Source organism: Prionailurus viverrinus, chromosome A1 (assembly GCF_022837055.1).
Source record: "Prionailurus viverrinus isolate Anna chromosome A1, UM_Priviv_1.0, whole genome shotgun sequence".
Classification (NCBI taxonomy): domain Eukaryota; kingdom Metazoa; phylum Chordata; class Mammalia; order Carnivora; family Felidae; genus Prionailurus; species Prionailurus viverrinus.
The window spans coordinates 140,263,463-140,285,619 of record NC_062561.1 but is presented as its reverse complement, the minus strand read 5'-3'; the positions used below and the strand labels follow the sequence as shown (position 1 = coordinate 140,285,619).

Sequence of the window (22,157 nt, the reverse complement as noted above, 5' to 3'; positions counted from 1 at the left end):
CAGGCCTAGAAATACTCCTTTAATGTGAAGGCACATTTCTCATTTGTATTCCAGAAACTTTCAGTCTTTATACCTTTGAAAATTGCCTCTCCTCCATCTCAGTAATTTTCTTTTTTCTTTTTTCTTTTTTTTTGAACTTTTCTTTAGATGTTGGTTAGACTAGTCTTAATATCTTCTAGTATCTTTTTCATATTTTCCATCTCTTTAACTTTCCAACTCTTTAACTATATTCTGTGTGCTATCCTTTGACCTCTCTCCTGCTTCATTATTTCTCTCCTCAAATATTTCTCCTCTATTTAACCCATATTTCTACTCTCTTTAACTCATATGTTGAAACTTTAATTTAAATGACTCTTTTTTATTTCTAGAAATTCTTTGCTTTTCGAATTTTTGTTTTAAAGAAAGAACAAAATAAAACTAAAAGGAATTTTAAGGTCTCTTCCTGAGTCTCACATGATAACATGATTCTTTATGTGGTTTTTAATTTTTTGTTATGATTTCATTTCATTGAGGACTGATTACTATGGGAATTTTGGTGTGCCTAGGCTTCGTGTTTAACATTTGCGTCTTCTGGGGCCCTTAGAAGTTTATCAGCTTCACACAAGTTTTTATGCTCATTTCTCAGTTTGAGTTCCTGAACCACACAAATTATATAAATTTAGTTCTTACACACATGTGTAGTATAGGCTTGAGTCTCTGATTTTCTTTTTCTTTTTTTTTTTTAATTTTTTTATTTATTTTTGAGACAGAGACAGAGCATGAGCAGGGGAGGGGCAGAGAGAGAGAGAGAGAGACACAGAGTCGGAAGCAGACTCCAGGCTCTGAGCTGTCAGCACAGAGCCCCATGCAGGGCTCGAACCCACAGACTCTGAGATCATGACCTGAGCCAAAGTTGGATGCTCAACCGACTGAGTCACCCAGGTGCCCCTAAAAAGAAAACCAACTTTAACAAAGAAAAACTCTGCTGCAAACCTGATCTGTCTTCCCTTGTATGTTAGGGACTTTTTTTTACCTTGCTGCTTTCATGATTCTCTCCTTGCCTGAGTATTTTGTGAATTTGACTATGATATGCCTTGTTGATGGTAGGTTTTTGTTGTATCTAATGCTCAACATCACTCATCATCAGGGAAATACAAATCAAAACCACAATGAGATACCACCTCACCTGTCAGAATGGCTAACATTAACAACTCAGGCGACAACAGATGTTTGCGAGGATGTGGAGAAAGAGGAGCTCTTTTGCATTCTTGGTGGTAATGCAAGCTGGCGCAGCCACTCTGGAAAACATTATGGAGGTTCCTCAAAAAACCAAAAAGAGAACTACCGTAGGACCCAGCAATAGCACTACTAGGCATTTATCCAAGGGATACAGGTGTGCTGTTTCGAAGGGACACATGCACCCCTATGTTTATAGCAGCACTAGCAACAATAGCCAAAGTATGGAAAGACCCAAATGTCCATCGATGAATGAATGGATAAAGAAGATGTGGTATATATATATATACAATGGAGTATCACTCAGCAATCAAAAAGAATGAAATCTTGCCATGTGCAAATACGTGGATGGAACTGGAGGGTATTACGCTAAGTGAAATTAGAGAAAGACAAACATCATATGACTTCACTCATAGGAGGACTTTAAGAGACAAAACAGATGAACATAAGGGAAGGGAAACAAAAATAATAAAAAACAGGAGGGGGACAAAACAGAAAAGACTCTTAAATACAGAGAACAAACAGGGTTACTAGAGGGGTTGTGGGACAGGGATGGACTAAATGGGTAAAGGGCATTAAGGAATCTACTCCTGAAATCATTGTTGCACTATATGCTAACTAATTTGGATGTAAATTTAAAAAAATAAAAAATAAAATTTAAAAAAAAACCTAATAAAACTGAATTTCCCAGTCAAAAAAAAAAAAAAAAAGAAAGAAAAACTCAAAAGAAATATAAGGACTTTAAAGTCATTAAGAATCTTTTGTAAATGTGAACTTTTAAATGTTGGAAACTTCAAATCACATTGGGGATGGGGTGACCCTATGGCCAGATAGAAAGGAAATGAGATGATTTTAGTTTGGTGCTACCTTGTAACACCATCAAATCAAAACATGTAGGCAGCCTCCTCTATACCCGCGTAGACGAAGTACAGAAGTGATAACAATACTAATAGTTGGTATTCACTGAGTACTTATTATATGACAGACTCTCCCCAAATACATTTCTGTTAAGTAGCAGTACCAGAACTAAAGCAATGCCAGGCAGTCTGGCTACAGAGCCTGTGCTTCTCACCACTGTGCCATATTGTACAGAATTGTAAAGGTGTCAGAGACAAAGATGGTCCTACCACAGTAAAAATAGGAAATTGGAGTAAAATTTTCGTGAAGCTTTAAGTAAGCACAATATAAAGTATGTAAAGCTGCTTATTCCAAAGACAGATCCTAGGTTGGGTTTTTTGTTGTGCTTTTTTTTTTAAGGTAAACAACAAGTAATGAAGGACTAAAGAAGAGGTTCTTGGGGGGAAGATTATGCTGGACCCTCCATGGTGGAAGGTGTAGCTTGTGTGGAGTTAAAGGTTATTGCCCATAGTGGCCAAGACTGAGTGCATCCACAATATGAGCAAAAGAGAAAGGAAAATCACCTCCAGAAAGTGTTTTCTTTATCCTGACCTATAGGTAGAGGCATAGCCAGTTCAGACCTTTAGTTTGCTTTTATAGCCATTTGGTATAAAAAGAAATAAATCTCATTTGTTTGTTTGCATATTTATATTTTATAGTTCTGCTTTGATGCATTTCATAAATGACAGCAGTGAGATTGCTTTTCCACATAATTGGATACGTTTATTATGTGCATTTTTCATGTCCCTTGTAGGCACCAAAGTAGAATTTCAGGGCAGTATACTTCAGAAGGCTTTGAGGACTGACACATTTTTTAAATGAATGTATATTGAGAATATATTAAAGAATAGATAATATGAGTCAGTCCATCAGTTTTCATTTATTGAGCACCAGCTATATATCCAACAGTTTGGAAATCATTCACAAATATAAAAGCTATGCTCCTGCCTATAGATCTTATTATTTTGAGGGAGAACTATAATATGTAAGATATTATATATATTAATGCTAAGTTTTGTAGCACTGCAATTCTTAAGTAATTCTGAGAAAGGAGAAATCAGTATGAATTAGATTTGTCAGAGGTTTCATGTATGAGATGGGTTTTATATAATAAGCAGTATTTATTGAATTCTTACTTTGCAGTGGCCCTGTCCTAAGCATTTTACATGTGTTAGTCTGTTCAGGCAAGGAGAGAACAAGTAACTTGCTAGAGCCCCCCCAGCTAGGAAGAAGTGAAGCCAGAGCACACCCAGGCAGCCTAGTTCTAGAATCGACTCCATGATTACATCTCTCGTAGGAAAGAGGTGGATCTGGGCAAAGTTAACTGAAGGCATTCCAGGCAAGACAGTCACTACTGACAAGGGCGTGGGGAGGGGGCTTTAAATCCCGTTTGTGAATTTTTGAGAGTAGTGTTTTGTGTTTTAAGATTATGTGTGAGATTTCAATAGTGTGCAGTGATAGTCACAGAGCCTTAAAGTAAACTTGTTGCATATATGTGGTCTTTAAATATCATGTGCTCTCAGTTGTTCTTGTTTCACCTACAGCTATGATTGTAACAGAAGTCAGTGAGAAATTGTGATTCTTTATACGGTTGCTACTCTTACAGTCTTTTTGCCAGGAGTAGATCTGCTACATAAATCAAAACATTTAAGTTTATTTTTCCCCTCAAGTATGCAACATTTATACAGGTAAACAAAGCATGAACACATTTTGCACATAAAGCAAAATAAGCATTGTAGCAGCACTTTCTTTAGCACTTTCACTGTGCATTTGACAATTGCATATCAGAGAGAAATACCTACCTTCTTGTAATGAAGTTTTTAATATTTTTATCTGATAGCATCATACCATCAGTGCCATTCTACAAGACATAGAAGAAAAACAAGAAAGTTTACTAGAATTTGAAATAAGAACCCCTGAAGATGCAGGTAAGTATGCACCCATACTCAAGTTTGATTATTTCATACATCCAAGGTCATTCCTACCTCAACTTCTTACGGTACATGTTTATGTCAAAGCTTACAGTGGCTGAAAGTAGCCTTTTTTTTTGTGATGGTAAAGTGCCAGAAATGAGCATCAGAAGTCATTTATGCAAACCAGTAGTTAGTGTACTTGTTGATCAAGATACTTCTAAGACTCAAAGTATAGCATAAGTAACATGAGAGACACTTGAAACAATGATCAGAGATAAGCCACTACTGGTGATATGTTTAGATGAAGATGTGAAGAAAAAAAGAAAGCACAATATAGTGACTAGGGAGGAGATTATGTTATTCCCTGCAGCTATGGTAGCCCTTTAAAAACAGATCTGCAGAGGAATATGCAGTTGTGACTCAAGTAGGGCAAATCCTCAGACCTTTCAGATGAGCAGATACACCAGGTAAGTATCTTAGCATAGATGTCTTCCTGTTTACAAAACACAAGTGATTCAAAATAGTAAATTTGACTTTGATCCCTGACCTACTAATCGGAATTTCTCAAAAGTTCACTGAATATTTGTAAATCTTTGATAGCTCACAGTTGTGTTTTCATGAGTTAACGATTACAAGGTAAAAATTGGGTCTTGATAGATTTAGATCTGAATGTTTAAGTAGGTAAAAGTATCTCCTCAATCTTTAATGTAATAGGATACAGCTATTCATCTCTTATCCTAGTTCATACTGTACAGTCTTTTAAAAAATTATTTCCTTTTAAATTATACCCATTCTTTCATCTTGGCCTAACACATGGTAAACATGTTATGTTTTGAGGAAAATAATACAAAATACTGTAATGTATACTCCCAAACAAATGTGAATAGTTCATATATTTTATTTAGTATTTATAATACCTTATATACCTAAGATGAATTTTCCAATTAAAAATTTTTTATTAAAAGGCATATAAATACACTTCAAAAAACCAGGAAAAAAATGCTAAAAATACCTACTGTCCCACCACAGTATTTTGTTGTATTTGTTTCCTTTCTTCTAAGAATTTGGTTATGCAGTGACACCTCAATAAAATTATTAAAAACATAGTTTAGATCATGCTAAACTTGCCAACTTTACATTTTCTCTCTAGAGCCATTATTCTTAGTGGTTTACCTAGTATCCTATTTTGTAAATGTTCCAGGGCTTAATTTTTGTTTTTCTTGAACATTTACATTTTTCTACTTCTTTGCTATTTTATAGTATATAGCTTTTGAATTTAGGACTGTCTTCATAGGAATGATTTGGAACTACTGGCTCAAAAATTTATAAACATTTAAAAATCTATTAATTTGTATTGATAAATTATTTCATAAAGTATTAGATATTAATTTAATTTGCACTTTCCCCAACACACATTAGTGTCTGTTTTCCTTTACACTGCTAACAGCAGCAGTATTTTCATTTAAATTAATTTTACCAGTTTAATGAGAAAAATGTGCCTCATATTTTCACTTACCTTATTAATGGTATTTTTTCTCTAGTTTTTTTTCCTGCTTTGTGAATTGACTGTTCCTGTTTCTCTGTTAATAAGTTGGAGCCATTTTATACATTCAAGTTATTGACTCTTTTTCTGCCATAACTGCTGCAAATATGTTTTTCAGCCACTTAACTGTCTTTTTATGCTTAAGTACATACATTTTCAAATTCTGTATAATAAAACATATCAGCCTTTTTCCTTTGCTATTTCTTTTAATGCTTTTAAGTTTAGAAACTTTTCTTCCCTCCCCATCCCTAGGCTTTGTAAATTAATTTTATTCTTTTATGACCAATACATTGACTAGTCAGGACCCCTTTATCTTCATCCTACTGCCCCTTTAAGGGAGGAACGGTAAGGCAACGGGACTCTAGAGTTCTTGGCTAGCAGTTGCTAGCCTAAATACTAGGCTAAATACTGACTGCTACTGACTCCATCAGTCTTTGGCGGATGTCTAAAACTTAGTCTCTTCAGAGCAATTTTCTGAGGCTTTTCTGAACTTGTATATGGCTCCTGTGGTGTGGCAGGGCAGTGCACATTTTCCTTTCTCTGGCTCCTCTTTGTCTTCCGTCAGCTGCTGCTGCTGCTGCTGTTTTTTTGTTGGTTTTGCTGTTGTTGTTTTGTTTTGTTTTGTTTTTTGGTGGTCCACCTACACAGACTCTCTCTCAGGTAAAAGTCTCCATAGTCAGTCTCACAGGCACAGGGCAGGCTCCGTACCAAGTCTTCAGGATCCTGGCACTTTGGACCTGTGGTTAGAAAGGAGGACAGTTAACTTTCAGCACAAGAGCAACTCTCCCTTTTCCCTGGTGTCCACATGTCTTGCCCTGCAGGGCCTCAACCTCTAGATTTCAAAGGAGGAAGCCAGGTGTGAGTCCATTATCACCTCAAAAGAAAGGTATTACTCTCTTCAACAGTTCTTTGAGAAACTGCCCTCCTTAGGCTTGAGACAGAGAGAAACCTCACCTCTCAGTCTGGCTGTTGAGAATGGAGATTCCCATCCAGTTGAGCAATAGTTCTCTGAAGAAGTGTCTTTACAAATTCACCACTTCCTTATTCTGACACCTTTTATTTTTTTTAATTTTTTTTTTCAACGTTTATTTATTTTGGGGACAGAGAGAGACAGAGCATGAACGGGGGAGGGGCAGAGAGAGAGGGAGACACAGAATCGGAAACAGGCTCCAGGCTCCGAGCCATCAGCCCAGAGCCTGACGCGGGGCTCGAACTCACGGACCGCGAGATCGTGACCTGGCTGAAGTCGGACGCTTAACCGACTGCACCACCCAGGCGCCCCTTCTGACACCTTTTATATCTGTGATTTGGCTGAGGAGTCCAGGAATGACAGATCCCATTTTGTACATTTTTCTGTAGGTTTTTCTTTTCTTTTTTCTTTTAATTTTTTTTTTTAACACTTATTTATTATTGAGAGACAGAGAGACACAGAGTGTGAGCAGGGGAGGGGTAGAAAGAGGGGGAGACACAGAATCTGAAGTAGGCTCCAGGCTCCAAGCTGTCAGCACAGAGCCCGATGCGGGGCTCAAACTCACAAACCATGAGACCATGACCTGAGCCAAAGTCGGACGCTTAACCAACTAAGCCACCCAGGTGCCCCTTCTGTAGGTTTTTCTTATCGATGTCTTGTATTCACTTTGATGTCAGAAACCTTAGTGCCTCAACCAAACTGACCAAAACGATGTTTACTTTAAACATTTTGTATATTGGTTTTTTCCTATGCATTTCAACTCTGCTCTTCATTTGAAATCTCTTTTCCACACGTGGCACAAGATGAGGATAGAATAGAGTCCCCCACCCCCACATAACTGTTCCATTTCCCTCCTCTTATCTGTTGAATAATTTCTGTCATCCTCATTCTTTATTATCATATATTAAAATCTTACATATATTAGAGCGATTCTAGGTTCTCCCTAAGATACCACTGATTAATGTATCTGATAAATAAGTATATAGTGTCAAGTTACATGTAAAATTCTTCCTATCCTTTTTTATAGAAATACATAGAATTTTCTTTTTTTTTTTTTTCTTTTTTTTTTTTTGCAACGTTTATGTATTTTTGGGACAGAGAGAGACAGAGCATGAACGGGGGAGGGGCACAGAGAGAGGGAGACACAGAATCGGAAACTGGCTCCAGGCTCTGAGACATCAGCCCAGAGCCTGACGCAGGGCTCGAACTCACGGACCGCGAGATCGTGACCTGGCTGAAGTCGGACGCTTAACCAACTGCGCCACCCAGGCGCCCCAATACATAGAATTTTCTTGATTACTATGATAATGGTATTTTTACCTGTGATTTAAAATTCAAGTGCGTGATGGGCAGAAACTACTCTGGGAACACTGACTCTTTACTGATCAAGTCATTTGTCTGATTTGCAAAGGAAAGTTCTGGAAAAAGTTTCAGCTCTGAACTTCATGTCATTTCCCACCACTGATTTTCTCTACGTTATCTAGAAAAATATGCATTGGTCTAAAATAATTAGGGAAAAAATGTAAGAAACAAAGCCAAAAGTAAAATAAAATAAAATTAAATTAAATTAAATTAAATTAAATTAAATTAAATTAAATTAAAAAAAAGTCATTTAAAAGAAAATGTATTCATCTAAGCCTTTCCATTTACTACTTGGGAATGTGGACTTGGACATAATTGGCATTTGTGTGTAAATCTGTGGACTTGTGATGGATGGGGCAGAGCATGATGCTGTTACTTAGGAAGCAGTGGAAGAAAATAGGAAAATTTTAAGTAATTATTATAAAAATAATTATATATAGATCTATGTGAACTTAGATATCATATAGCCCTATCTAAATGCTAAGTGTAAAGAACAAGAACTGATGGCATGATTCTTATTGTTAGGTAAATATAATAAATAGTTACATATAGTATAAATATATAGAACAATGCATTAAATAAATACACAATTAAAAAAAAAAATTGACACACACAAATAGGTACCCTGCTACCAAAGTATTTTTTTTTCAAATCAAGAATAGATCTTTTCTTTATTCTTTTTTTTTAAATATAATTTATTGTCAAATTGGTTTCCATACAACACCCAGTGTTCATCCCAACAAGTGCCCTCCCAAAGTATTAACAGTAGTCTCTTTTGTGGAGTAAAAAAGAAGAGAAACAGGGGGTGAAAGTGGGATACTCTTTTTTACTTTTCTTCTGTGTAAACATTCATATTATTTGAAAATTTTTCTTACAATGTGTTCCTTTTGTGTTTTAAAAAGTAAGTTTAACAAAATATTTATTTCCTACCCTCATTTCACAAATAAGAAAAGTAACCAAAGGGGTCATATGTCTTGTCCAGAGTCACAGAACTTAGTGGAGTAGCAGGATTAGAACTCAAGCTGGCCTGCCCTCTTCAGGGTACTTCCATAGGGTGGCATAATTCAATGAGTCTTGGTTTATATATCTGGGCCATTGATACTGGGGAGCAGCGTAGGGAAATAAATTTTTTAAAATTTAACAGTAAGGCTGAGTCCTCTGTGATCAAATGTAACAATTGCTATCTCTCAGTTAACTTTTTGTTTTATTACCATGTTTCCAGAACAATACATTGAAAAGATGTTAGAGATAAAAGAGGTTATGGATAATGTGCTTGCCAAACAGAAGGCAGAAAGGGATGATCTGGCTAAAAAATACAGGTGAGTGAAAAAAGTAGAACTGCTTTAGAATTTTCATAATTTATCCCTTTTTAGCTACAATAGTTAGGTCTGGAATTTTTTAAGAATACAATTGTTGCTTAGGGCCAAAGAATGACCATGAGGTCATCTAATCTATTACCTTCATGGGGAATTGTACTTCCCAGAAAGATATTTTTCTTTTTTATTACTTGAAATATTCAGAAGAGGACATTTTAGTATCTTAAAAAGTTGTCCATAGCCAAGAATTTTATGACAGCCTCTCTGGTCATGAATCCCCAAAATAAATTTCTTTCCATAGTAAACTCAGATTTTTTACACTAAAATTTTTTCTTTTTGCTATCACAAATGTTATCTAAGTGGTGTAACCATGTGTTTTTTTGTGGTTTTGTGTATGTCTTAAACTCTCAGGGCTTTTAAGGGGTTTTATCCTGATTATATTATATCCTCTTCTTTTCCCTTTTTTGAGAAAGATATATTGTTTTCTTGTTTGGGCATATTTTTATTAGTTTTTCATACATAGACTTAGCTACCTATACCTTCTTTTTTTTTTTTCTCATGAGAACTTTTAAGGTTTACTCTCTTAGAAATTTCAAATATACAATACAGTATTATTAACTATAGTCACCATGCTATACATTACACCTCCATGATTGACCTATTTTATTACTGGATGTTTGTACCTTTTGACCTGGGGTCAAAATGGGTGAGCCATTTCACCCACCCTCCACCTTCCACCTCTGGCAACCACCAATCTGTTCTCTGTATATATGAGTTAATTTTTTTGTGTTTTGTAGTTTTTTGTTTTTTTAGATTATACATATGAGTGAGACCATACAGTATTTGTTTTTCTCTGTCTGACTTATTTCACTTAACATAATGCTCTCAAGGTCTATGCATGTTGTCAAAAATGACAGGATTTCTCTCTTTTTAATGTCTGAATAATATTCCTCTGTGTGTGTGTGTGTGTGTGTGTGTGTGTGTGTGTGTACATTTGCACATTCCACATCTTCTTTATTCAGCCTTTGATGGACACATAGGTTGCTTCCATGTCTTGGCTATTGTTAATAATGCTGCAGTGAATATGGGGTTGCAGTTATCTTTTTGATCTTGTTCCTTATTCACCTGTTATTTTCTAATTTCCTTTATATTCTTTTGTTTAAAGTTTGTTTATTTTTAAGAGAGAGAGTGTGAGTGCTGTGCGTGTGTACCAGTGGGGGAGGGGCAGAAAGAGGGAGCGAGAATCCCAAGCAGGCTCCACGCTGATGCAGGGCTTGATCTTACAAACCACGAGATCATGACCTGAGACAAAATCAAAAGTCGGGTGCTTAAATGACTGAGCCACCTGCACCCCTCTAATTTTCTTTATATTCTTATAATCATTTGACATTTTTTTCTGAACTTACTTAAAAATCAGTTTTCTATTTTCATTCACAAATATTTTATCTTCATTTTGCTTTTCTCCCCAGTGAATAAATATTACAGATTATTTCTCTTTTCTGTTTTCCTGTTAGTATAAAGCAAGTGAGCTTATAGGACCTACAGGTAGGTCAATTACCTTTGGAGAAGGTAAACTTTGGAGAAGACTAGCTTCAGTTTTCCTTTATGTTCTATGATTAACAATATACCTGGAGTTTTGGGAAGTTCCCAAGCAGTTGGGTTTGTAGGTGTGTAAGTCCTTATTAATACTGTTGCAAGACTTAAAATCTTGTAATCTTAAAACCGTTTTTATTTTTTGTCTGAACTCTGTTTTAAATGTGATATTACTAATTTTTTCTCCTCTGTTCAGCTTCTTGTATTTTATGCTACTAGCTGTTTGCTAATATTTCTTCTTACTGCTTCTTCCACCTACGTCTACTATTCACTCTAACATCTGGTCTGCTTGAAGTTCAGTACCAACAACCCTAAACTGTGATACTATTGCTATCCCTTAAAGCAGCTGCTTTAGGGTGATCCCTGAAGGTCACTGAGACCATTTCAAAGGGTGTATGAAGTCACAACTGTTTCTATAATGAAACTTTTTGGCTCTCATTCTCTCATGAGTGTATAATGGAATTTTCTAGTGGCCACATGTGTGGTGCTATCATTATTCTAATAGCCGATGGGATGTATCTTTGTATATTCTTGTGTTTTAAAATTTTCTGTTTTATTTTGTAGAACAGTAAATATTGATAGATAGACCCATATGAAAAAAGGCCCTTTGGGGTCCTCAATAATTTTTAAGAGCATAAAACAGTCATAAAGCCAAAAAGTTTGAGAACTACTGGAAACAAAGAGTCCAGTATCCTGAAGGGCACTGTAGTGTAGATGGGTATAACCAAAAGAAGGGTGTGAAGCAGCCATTTTCTCTCGCTCTCAAGCCCATTGTGGTCACACAGGTTAATGCTTGTCCTGGTAGTCCCTCTGGACCCGAAAGTGCCTCAATACAGGTTCAAAGTACAATTACAGTAATTACTTGATGGATTGACATTTCTCAGGTCCAGCTCAGATATAATTATTCAAAACAGTCTCACTCCTCCATAGCTCTAAGGGAACTTGAGTGGAACTTACTCCCAAATTTTATTTCCCGATACACCTTTCCACTATAAACAGGTAAGCAAACTCTGAATTTAAAAATGGTGTTCCTCCTTCCAGCTAAACAGTCCACATTTGTTTTTTTTCAGGGTTGACTCACAACTGGTAAATAATATAAATGTGGATAACCACACCATCACCTCCAGAAAAAGGCAGTCTTACTTACCTTAGGAGTCATTTTCCTTTCAGAGGAAATACTTGTGTACTTTGGGCTGATTAAAATTTAAATTGAGACAAAGTATCTTTAAAATCTACATGATTGCTAAAAAAAGTTTTCTATTGTTTTTGGTTTTTTTTTTCTCTTTCTGTTTCTTTCTCTAGAGTGTCCATAGAATCATTTAAGCAAGGAGTCCTCAGAGAACAACTGGCTAATTTGGCCACAAGACAGAAGAGCCTTTTAGTTGTGGCAAAAAAACAGAAAAAAATTAGCCAGAAAATTCAAAACTATAAAAACATTACATCTGTGTCTGGTCCTGGTTTGAAGAGGCTTCCATCCAGCTCAGAAATCTCTAGTGACAAGGACAGCCAAAGGCTTACCAGTCTGGGAAATTCAGTGCAGCCCCATTCAGGTTCATGTTCTCCTGTCAGCCTTATTTGTGGAAGCATACAGGAAACACAGTCATCTCTGGAAACATGGAATGGCAGCCAAAATACCAACACTTGTGTAAATTCAGAGACAGTGAGAAGGGAAGAATTTTTTGGAAATGAGCTGAATTCTAAACAGAATGTCAATGACTGTACCTTGGATGGGTTATCAAAATCCAGACATTCAGATGGCACTAAGAAGATTAAATTACCACCCCAGCCTGTTGCTTTTCTTGCTCAAGCAGAATATTCACAAAAAGAAAACGATCTTACAGAAACTCCAGCCAAAGGGAATGAATCTTACAGTAGTCCTTCAGCAGTAACTGGCACATTAAATATTTCAGAGACTACAGGCAGACTTGCCGAAAATGATGCCCATCTATCAACTGTTATTTGCAATCAGGCTCCTACCAATTGTGATCTGAAAAGAGGAAACAGGAAAATAGCTTCCCAGCAGCCACCTAGGGGGACATTAGAATCCTTGGCACACCAAGGGACTGATGCCTTAGGCAGTACTACTGGGCATCAGATGAAATCATATCTTAAAAAATCAGTTTTTGCTGTTCCCCATGCTCATGATGGTGAGAGCTCCTATTCCTCGGGATCTGGCCGTCAACATATTATAAAAAACCCTTTAAACAATAGCACAGCTCCCAGAAAGAAATATATGCAGATAAAAGATCTGATATTACTAGGAAGAATTAATCCAGGAAATAACATTCTGGAATTCAAAACACAGGTATCCTTTTTTTTCTCTAAAATCATGTAATTTTATAAATAAGCAAATAAATGTTTCTTTCATAAAGTGTAGGCATTTAGCTCTGATTATGGATGTAGGGTTTGGCTGGGCTTCTTGAATGAAGGGACAAAAACGTTGTATTCTTAGCTAGTGAAATCATGCTTTTGGGTTGCTCTATACGTTTTAGTCACTAGCACCTTTGGGCTCTCAGGCCAGAGTTAGTCAATTATATTGGCCCTGGAAGAATTTAAGAACAACATAAAAATAATAAATGGGAGCTATCTTTGGTTCCACAGTTTTAGGAATTACTGTGCACTGCTGAAGCTTACCCAGATAAAGGATAGATATAAATTCATCTTCTATAGAAGTTCAATTTAGAAATAAGAAGTGACTTGGAATTTGGATAAATCTGACTCAATGAAAACAATATCACATATGCATAAAAATCGAAGAAGAAAGGGTACCTGAGTGGCTCAGTCGGTTAGGCGTCCGACTTTAGGTCAGGTCATGATCTCACAGCTAGTGAGTTCGAGCCCTGCGTTGGGCTCTGTGCTGACCGCTCAGAGCCTGGAGCCTGCTTCAGATTGTGTCTCCCTCTCTGTCTGCCCCTCCCCTACTCACACTCTGTGTCTCTCACTTTCTTTTTTTTTTTTTTTTAATTTTTTTTTTTTCAACGTTTATTTATTTTTGGGACAGAGAGAGACAGAGCATGAACGGGGGAGGGGCAGAGAGAGAGGGAGACACAGAATCGGAAACAGGCTCCAGGCTCCGAGCCATCAGCCCAGAGCCTGACGCGGGGCTCGAACTCACGGACCGCGAGATCGTGACCTGGCTGAAGTCGGACGCTTAACCGACTGCGCCACCCAGGCGCCCCTCTCACTTTCAAAAATAAACATTTAAAAATGTTTTAATAAATAGAAGAGGAAAAAATTGTTCTACTAGAAAATGCCTACAAAACAGGCATCCTGTCCCCTTTCCCTACATTGACTTTTTGAAAGAGGAATTCAGAATGGCAGTGATTTTAAGAATCCTGGAATGTTTCTTTGCTAACGGACCACCAGTTCAATAGAAATTGGTCCAGGCTAACTGGAATTTAATCTGAATGACCACTGTTTCTAGTCCTTCCATTGCTGGTTAATAAGGCTTTTCCTAGTTAAAAAAAACTTTACTTGTAAGTTAGGAGCAAAAAAATTAATTTCAAAATTTCACATTGTAGTTTAAAGACCAAATTAGTGGCTTGATCTCAGGTCTCTTGATGTTCCTGTTTGCTTGCCTGTCAACCAGTTACTGTTAAGTAGTACCTACATCAGATTAGCTAGAGAAACTCAGATTTTAGTTAGTAAATTAATTACATTAACTCAAATTTTTGCAGGTGTGGCTACTTCTCTGGAGCAGCTATAATAAAATTTTAATATAACTTTTCATATTTCAGCTATTTCTTAACAGCTTTATTGAGATATAATTAACATATGTATTTAAATTACATATGTTTTTACATATGTATTTACATAGTAAATACATACTATATGTATTTAAATTAAGCATTTTGACAGATTTTGATGTATGTATATATCTGTGAAACCATAACCACAAACAGGTAATGAACATATCCATCACCCCCAAAAGTTTCTTTTTGCAATTTTGTATACCTCCTTCATACTTCTTCCTTCCCATGCTGAACTCCAGATAATTACTGGTCTGCATTATGTCCTTATACTTTTGTTTGCACTTCTAAGAATTCTGTAAAAGTGGAATTACACCATATGTGTTCATTTTTGTCTGGACTCTTTCTCTGAACATAATTACTTGAGAGTCATCCTCATTAGAGTGTGTATGTATGTACTACAATTTGTCATTTCATCTGTGATAGACATTTAGGTTGTTTCCAGTTGTTGACTATCGCATATAAGCTACTATGGTTATTGGTGTACAAATTTCAGTATGACACAGGCTTTTGCTTTTCTTGGGTAAATACCTAGGAGTGGAGTGACTGGATGAAATATGGTAAGTATATATTTAACTTTTAAAAAAACTGCCAAAGTTGTTAGTAACATTTTACATTCCCACCAGCTGTGATGAGTATTGTGGTTCCTCCATATTTTTACTTAGCTAGCATTTAGTATGATCCGTCTGTTAATTTTAGCCATACTAACATATAATGTAGATGTATGTATATAATATGTATATATGTATAGTAATTTATTATTGTGGTTTTATTTTGCATTTCATAATGATTAGTTATGTTGAGCATCTTTTCGTGTGCTCTTTGCCATCCATACTTATTCTTCGGTGAAGTTCCTTTTCAAATATTTGCCTGTTTTTTTATTGGCTGCTCATTCTCTTATTTGATACATTTTGGATATAAGTCCTTTATCCAATACATACTTTGCAAAAATATTTTCTCCTAATATAGTTTTGCCTTTTCATTCTCTCAAAATTGTGTTATAAAGAACAGAAGCTTAAAATTTTGATGTAGTCCAACTTAGCAATTTGCTCTTTGACTATGTTTTTAGTATCATATCTAAGAAGGCTTTGTCTAACCCAAGGTCACAAAGATTTTCTCCCAGAATTTAGGTCTGTGATCCATTAGTTTCTTTATGTAGTACAGAGCAAGATCCCAATTCATAGTTTTGAATATGGGTATTCAATTCTTCCAGCTACATGTGTTGAAAAAATTGCCCTCTATTGAATTGTCTTTTCACCTTTGTAGAAAATCATTTGTCCATATATGTGCCTATTTCTGGACTCCCTGTTCTGTTTACCTATTTGTCTATCTTACTATGAATACTGTCTTGATTAGTGCAGCTCTGTAATAAGGGTTAAAACCAGGTAGTGTTAGTCCTCCAGTTTTGTTCTTCCTTTTTGTAAAGTGTTTTGGCTATTCTAGGTCTTCTGCAATCCCATATGAATTTTAGAGTGAGTTTGTCAGCTTCTTTTTTTAAAAAAAAGGGGATGCTGTCATTTATATTGGTATTGAGCTAAATCTGTAGATGAATTTTGGGACAGATGACATCTCAGCAATATTGAGTTGTCCAGATCATGAACATGATATAGCTCTCTGTTAATTTAGACGTTTTGATTTTTCCCAGCAGTTGTAGGAGTCAGTATACAGGTCTTTCATATCTTTTACCAGATTTATCCCTAAGTATTTCATGGTTTTGATAGTAATATATATGATATTTTTTAAATGTCAATTTTTGGTTGTTTATTGCTCATAGGTAGAAATTCAATTGATTTTTGTATATTGAGATGTTATTTTATAATCTTGCTAAACTCACTACTTCCTGTAAATTTTTGTAGAAGTCATTGGATTTTCTACATAGATGATCAAGTTGGCTATGAATAAAGACAGTTTTACTTCTTTCTTTCCATTGTGAATGCTTTTCATTTCTTTTTGTGTAGCTGCACTGGCTAACACCAGTGCAGTATTGAAATAAAACAGTGAGATCACACTTCTGTTTTTTCCCTAAGATGAGACTATGTTTCTTAGAAAAAATTTAGGCTTCCACTGTTAAGTACAATGTTAGCTATAGGTTTTTTCTTAGATGCCCTATATTAGGCTCAGCAATTTCTTTTCCTAGTTTCTTGAGTGTCTTTATCATGAAAGGATATTGGATTTTGTTAAATGCTCTTTCCACATCGGTTGTGATGATCATATGGTTTTTGTTTTGTATTCTCTTGATAATGGTGTAGAACATTAATTGATCTTTGGATATTAAACCAACCTTGCATTCCTGGAAAAGCAGATAAATCCCACTTTGTTATGGTATATAATTCTTTTTATATGTTGCTGGATTTGGTTTTCTAATATGTTTTTGAGGATTTTTGCATCCATATTTATTAAAGATATTGGTCTTTAGTTTTCTTGTGTTGTCTTTTGTCTGGTTTGGTATTAAGGTTATACTGATCTCACTAAAATGTTTCTCTTTTTCTATTTTTAGAATATTGGTAATCCAAAATATTAGTATTAAATTCTCTTTAAATGCTTGATAGTAATCAGCAATGAAGCCATCTGTACCTGGATTTTTTTTTCTTTCTATGTACATAGTGTTTGGAGTGTTAATTCAGTCTCTTACAGGTTTTTTCAAATTGTCTATTTCTTCTTGAATCATTTTTGGTAGTTTTATTTTGTTAGAAATTTGTCTATTTTTTGTTATTTATTAGCACAGAATTATTGATAGTTTCTCTTATAATCCCTTTTATTTCAGTGTGGTCAGTAGTAGTGTACTAATTTTCATTGTTGATCTTAGTAATTTGAGTCTTCTCACTTGTTTTCTTGGTCGCTGTCACTAAAGTTTTGTCAATTTTGTTAATATTTTCAAAGAACCACTTTGATTTCATTGATTTTTATCGTTCTTCTATTGCCTATTTTATTTATTTTCATTCTAGTATTTATTATTTCCTTTTTTCTGCTTGCTTTGTGTTTAGTTTGCTGTTCTTTTTTCAGTGTCATCATTATAAGTGCAGGTTATTGATTTGAGATTTTTCTCTCTTTTCAATATAGGCATTTACAGCTATAAATTTACTTTTAGCCTACTGCTTTTGCTGCATCCCATCATTTTTGGTATGTTGTTTGTTTATTCATCTCAAAGTATTTGCCTTTTGATTATGTCTTTAATACTTTACTTATTTAGGAGTGTGTTGTTTGATTTCCTCATAACTGTGAGTGTTCCATTTTTTTCTTTTATTAATTTCTAATTTCGCTCTGTTGCATTTAGAGAGTATACCTAGTATTATTTGAGTCCTTTTAAAATTTCTGAGATTAGGGGCGCCTGGGTGGCTCAGTCAGTTAAGCGTCTGACCTCAGCTCAGGTCATGATCTCACAGTCTGTGGATTCGAGCCCTGCGTCGGGCTCTGGGCTGACAGCTTGGAGCCTGGAGCCTGCTTCGAATTCTGTGTCTCCCTCTCTTCTCCCCGCCCCCCCCCCCCCCCCCCGCTTGTGCTCTGTCTCTCTCTGTCTCAAAAAAATAAATAAAAACATTAAAAAAATTTTTTTTAAAGTTTCTGAGATTTACTTTGTGGCTTAACTAGCATGTGGCCCTATGTGCACTTGAGAAGAATAATTATTCTACTGTTGTTAGAAGGTTTTTTATAGATGCCTGTTGGGGTAGTTAGTTTATAATATTGCTCAAGTTTTCTCTTTCCTCATTGATCTTCTGCCTGTTTGTTCTATGTATTATTGAAAGTGGAGTGTTGACAACTATAATATTGTTGAATTGTCTGTTTCGCCCTTTATTTATGTTAATTTTTGCTTCGTGTATGTTGGTGCTCTTTTATTAGGTGCATGTGTGTTTATAATTGTTATATTTTCCTGATGCATTAACCCTCTTCTTATTATAAAATGTCTCTTGTTATCTCTAGTAATACTTTTTATTGTAAAGTGTATTTTGTGTGATATTAGTATAACTGCTGCAGTTTTTTGAGGTTGCTGTCTGCATGATATATCTTTCTCCGTCCTTTCAAGTTCAATTTTCTTGTCTCTTTCAATTTAATCTGTCTTTTATATGCAGCATATAGCATACATCTTGTTTTTCTTTTAACTAAGTCTGACAGCCTCTACTTTTTGAATAAGTTTTTTCATCCACTCTCATTTAATTAACATTATTAATATTGCTGGACTTACGTCTGCTATTTTACTTTTTGTTTTTAATGTGTCTCATGTCTTTTTTGTTCCTCTGTGTTTCCTTTATTGCTTTTTTTTGCATTAAGTGAATATTTTCCAGTGTAGCATTTTAGTTTCTTTAGTGACTTTAGTTTCTTTAGTGACTTTTCTTTTTTTTTTTTTTTAATTTTTTTTTCAACGTTTTTTATTTATTTTGGGACAGAGAGAGACAGAGCATGAACGGGGGAGGGTCAGAGAGAGAGGGAGACAGAATCAGAAATAGGCTCCAGGCTCTGAGCCATCAGCCCAGAGCCCGACGCGGGGCTCGAACTCACGGACCGCGAGATCGTGACCTGGCTGAAGTCGGACGCTTAACCGACTGCGCCACCCTGGAGCCCCTTTAGTGACTTTTCTTTAGTGACTTTAGTGACATATTTTTGGAAGTATTTCCATAATGCTTATGCTATGATATCTTCACTTATCAGAATCAGCTTCATATTTATACTAATTAATTCTAGTAAGATAAAGAACTGTAACTCCTGTATAGCTCTATCCCTTTCTCCCCCTTTTATATCTCAAATGCAACAATTCATTGTTGTAATTATGACTTCGTAAAACTTTGTGATTTGTAAAGAAATAGAAAAGAAAGCAAGTATGTATTTCTAGGTTTTGTTTTATTAACCTTCTTATTTGCCCTTTTTGGTTCTCTCCATTTGTTCCTGTGGATTTGAGTTACCATCTGGTATCATTCCCCTAGCCCAAGAAAACTTTGCTCCCACACACTTCCTTTGTGCTGTTTCTAAATATATACATTATGTACCTATTGTTTTATACAATGCTTTTTAAAATCAGTTAAGGAAGGGGAATAAATATTTGTTCATTCTGTGTTCTATAATGTATAATTACCTTTATTGATGCTTTTTGTTTTCTCAAGTGGATTCATATTACCATTTGAGGTCACTTGCTTTCAACATGAAAAACTTCCTTTGGTATTTCTTCTCAGGTACTCTAGCAACAAATTGTCTCCATTTTTGTTTATCTGGGGAATGTTTGTTTGTTTGTTTTTAATAAACAACAGATTTTTTAAGCTGTTTTTTTTCAATATATGAAATTTATTGTCAAATTGGTTTCCATACAACACCCAGTGCTCATCCCAAAAGGTGCCCTCCTCAGTACCCATCACCCACCCTCCTCTCCCTCCCACCCCACATCAACCCTCAGTTTGGTCTCAGTTTTTAAGAGTCTTTTATGCTTTGGCTCTCTCCCACTCTAACCTCTTTTTTTTTTTTTCTTCCCGTCCCGGATGGGTTTCTGTTAAGTGTCTCAGGATCTACATAAGAGTGAAAACATATGGTATCTGTCTTTCTCTGTATGGCTTATTTCACTTAGCATCACACTCTCCAGTTCCATCCACGTTGCTACAAAGGGCCATATTTCATTCTTTCTCATTGCCATGTAGTACTCCATTGTGTATATAAAACACAATTTCTTTTTTTTTTTTTTTTTTTTTTAATTTTTTTTTTTCAACGTTTATTTATTTTTGGGACAGAGAGAGACAGAGCATGAACGGGGGAGGGGCAGAGAGAGAGGGAGACACAGAATCAGAAACAGGCTCCAGGCTCTGAGCCATCAGCCCAGAGCCCGACGCGGGGCTCGAACTCACGGACCGCGAGATCGTGACCTGGCTGAAGTCGGACGCTTAACCGACTGCGCCACCCAGGCGCCCCTAAAACACAATTTCTTTATCCATTCATCAGTTGATGGACATTTAGGCTCTTTCCATAATTTGGCTATTGTTGAGAGTGCTGCTATAAACATTGGGGTACAAGTGCCCTATGCATCAGTACTCCTGTATCCCCTGGGTAAATTCCTAGCAATGCTATTGCTGGGTCATAGGGTAGGTCTATTTTTAATTTTTTGAGGAACCTCCACACTGTTTTCCAAAGTGGCTGCACCAATTTGCATTCTCACCACCAGTGCAAGAGGGTTCCCGTTTCTCCACATCCTCTCCAGCGTCTGTAGTCTCCTGATTTGTTCATTTTGGCCACTCTGACTGGCGTGAGGTGATATCTGAGTGTGGTTTTGATTTGTATTTCCCTGATGAGGAGCGACGTTGAGCATCTTTTCATGTGCCTGTTGGCCATCCGGATGTCTTCTTTAGAGAAGTGTCTATTCATGTTTTCTACCCATTTCTTCACCGGGTTATTTGTTTTTCGGGTGTGGAGTTTGGTGAGCTCTTTATAGATTTTGGAAACTAGCCCTTTGTCCGATATGTCATTTGCAAATATCTTTTCCCATTCCGGTGGTTGCCTTTTAGTTTTGTTGGTTGTTTCCTTTGCTGCGCAGAAGCTTTTTATCTTCATAAGATCCCAGTAGTTCATTTTTGCTTTTAATTCCCTTGCCTTTGGGGATGTGTCAAGTAAGAAATTGCTACGGCTGAGGTCAGAGAGGTCTTTTCCTGCTTTCTCCTCTAGGGTTTTGATGGTTTCCTGTCTCACGTTCAGGTCCTTTATCCATTTTGAGTTTATTTTTGTGAATGGTCTAGTTTCAACCTTCTGCATGTTGCTGTCCAGTTCTCCCAGCACCATTTGTTAAACAGACTGTCTTTTTTCCATTGGATATTCTTTCCTGCTTTGTCAAAGATTAGTTAGCCATACGTTTGTGGGTCTAGTTCTGGGGTTTCAATTCTATTCCATTGGTCTATGTGTCTGTTTTTGTGCCAATACCATGCTGTCTTGATGATTACAGCTTTGTAGTAGAGGCTAAAGTCTGGGATTGTGATGCCTCCTGCTTTGGTCTTCTTCTTCAGAATTACTTTGGCTATTCGGGCCTTTTGTGGTTCCATATGAATTTTAGGATTGCTTGTTCTAGTTTTGAGAAGAATGCTGGTGCAATTTTGATTGGGATTGCATTGAATGTGTACATAGCTTTGGGTAGTGTTGACATTTTGACAATATTTATTCTTCCAATCCATGAGCACGGAATGTTTTTCCATTTCTTTATATCTTCTTCAATTTCCTTCATAAGCTTTCTATAGTTTTCAGCATACAGATCTTTGACAGCTTTGGTTAGATTTATCCCTAGGTATTTTATGCTTCTTGGTGCAGTTGTGAATGGGATCAGTTTATTTGTCTTTGTCTTGCTTCATTATTAGTGTATAAGAATGCAACTGATTTCTGTACATTGATTTTGTATCCTGCAACTTTGCTGAATTCATGTATCAGTTCTAGCAGACTTATGGTGGAGTCTGTCGGGTTTTCCATGTATAATATGTCATCCGCAAAAAGTGAAAGCTTGACTTCATCTTTGCCAATTTCGATGCCTTTGATTTCCTTTTGTTGTCTGATTGCTGATGCTATAACTTCCAACACTATGTTAAACAACAGCGGTGAGCGTGGACATCCCTGTCGTGTTCCTGATCTCAGGGAAAAAGCTCTCAG

At 36.1% G+C, this 22,157-nt stretch overlaps 1 protein-coding gene across 5 annotated transcripts in view; it reads left to right on the top strand.

Moving 5' to 3' along the window:
* Nucleotides 1-22,157, top strand: part of ANKRD31 (ankyrin repeat domain 31) — a 137,570-nt gene that overhangs the window by 93,722 nt on the left and 21,691 nt on the right. For all 5 annotated transcript variants that reach the window (XM_047879451.1, XM_047823193.1, XM_047879458.1 and 2 more), the window contains 3 exons: nt 3,953-4,040; nt 9,123-9,219; nt 12,112-13,114. In XM_047879451.1, coding sequence (XP_047735407.1) covers nt 3,953-4,040; nt 9,123-9,219; nt 12,112-13,114 — 1,188 coding nt within the window. The remainder of the gene's footprint in view (nt 1-3,952; nt 4,041-9,122; nt 9,220-12,111; nt 13,115-22,157) is intronic.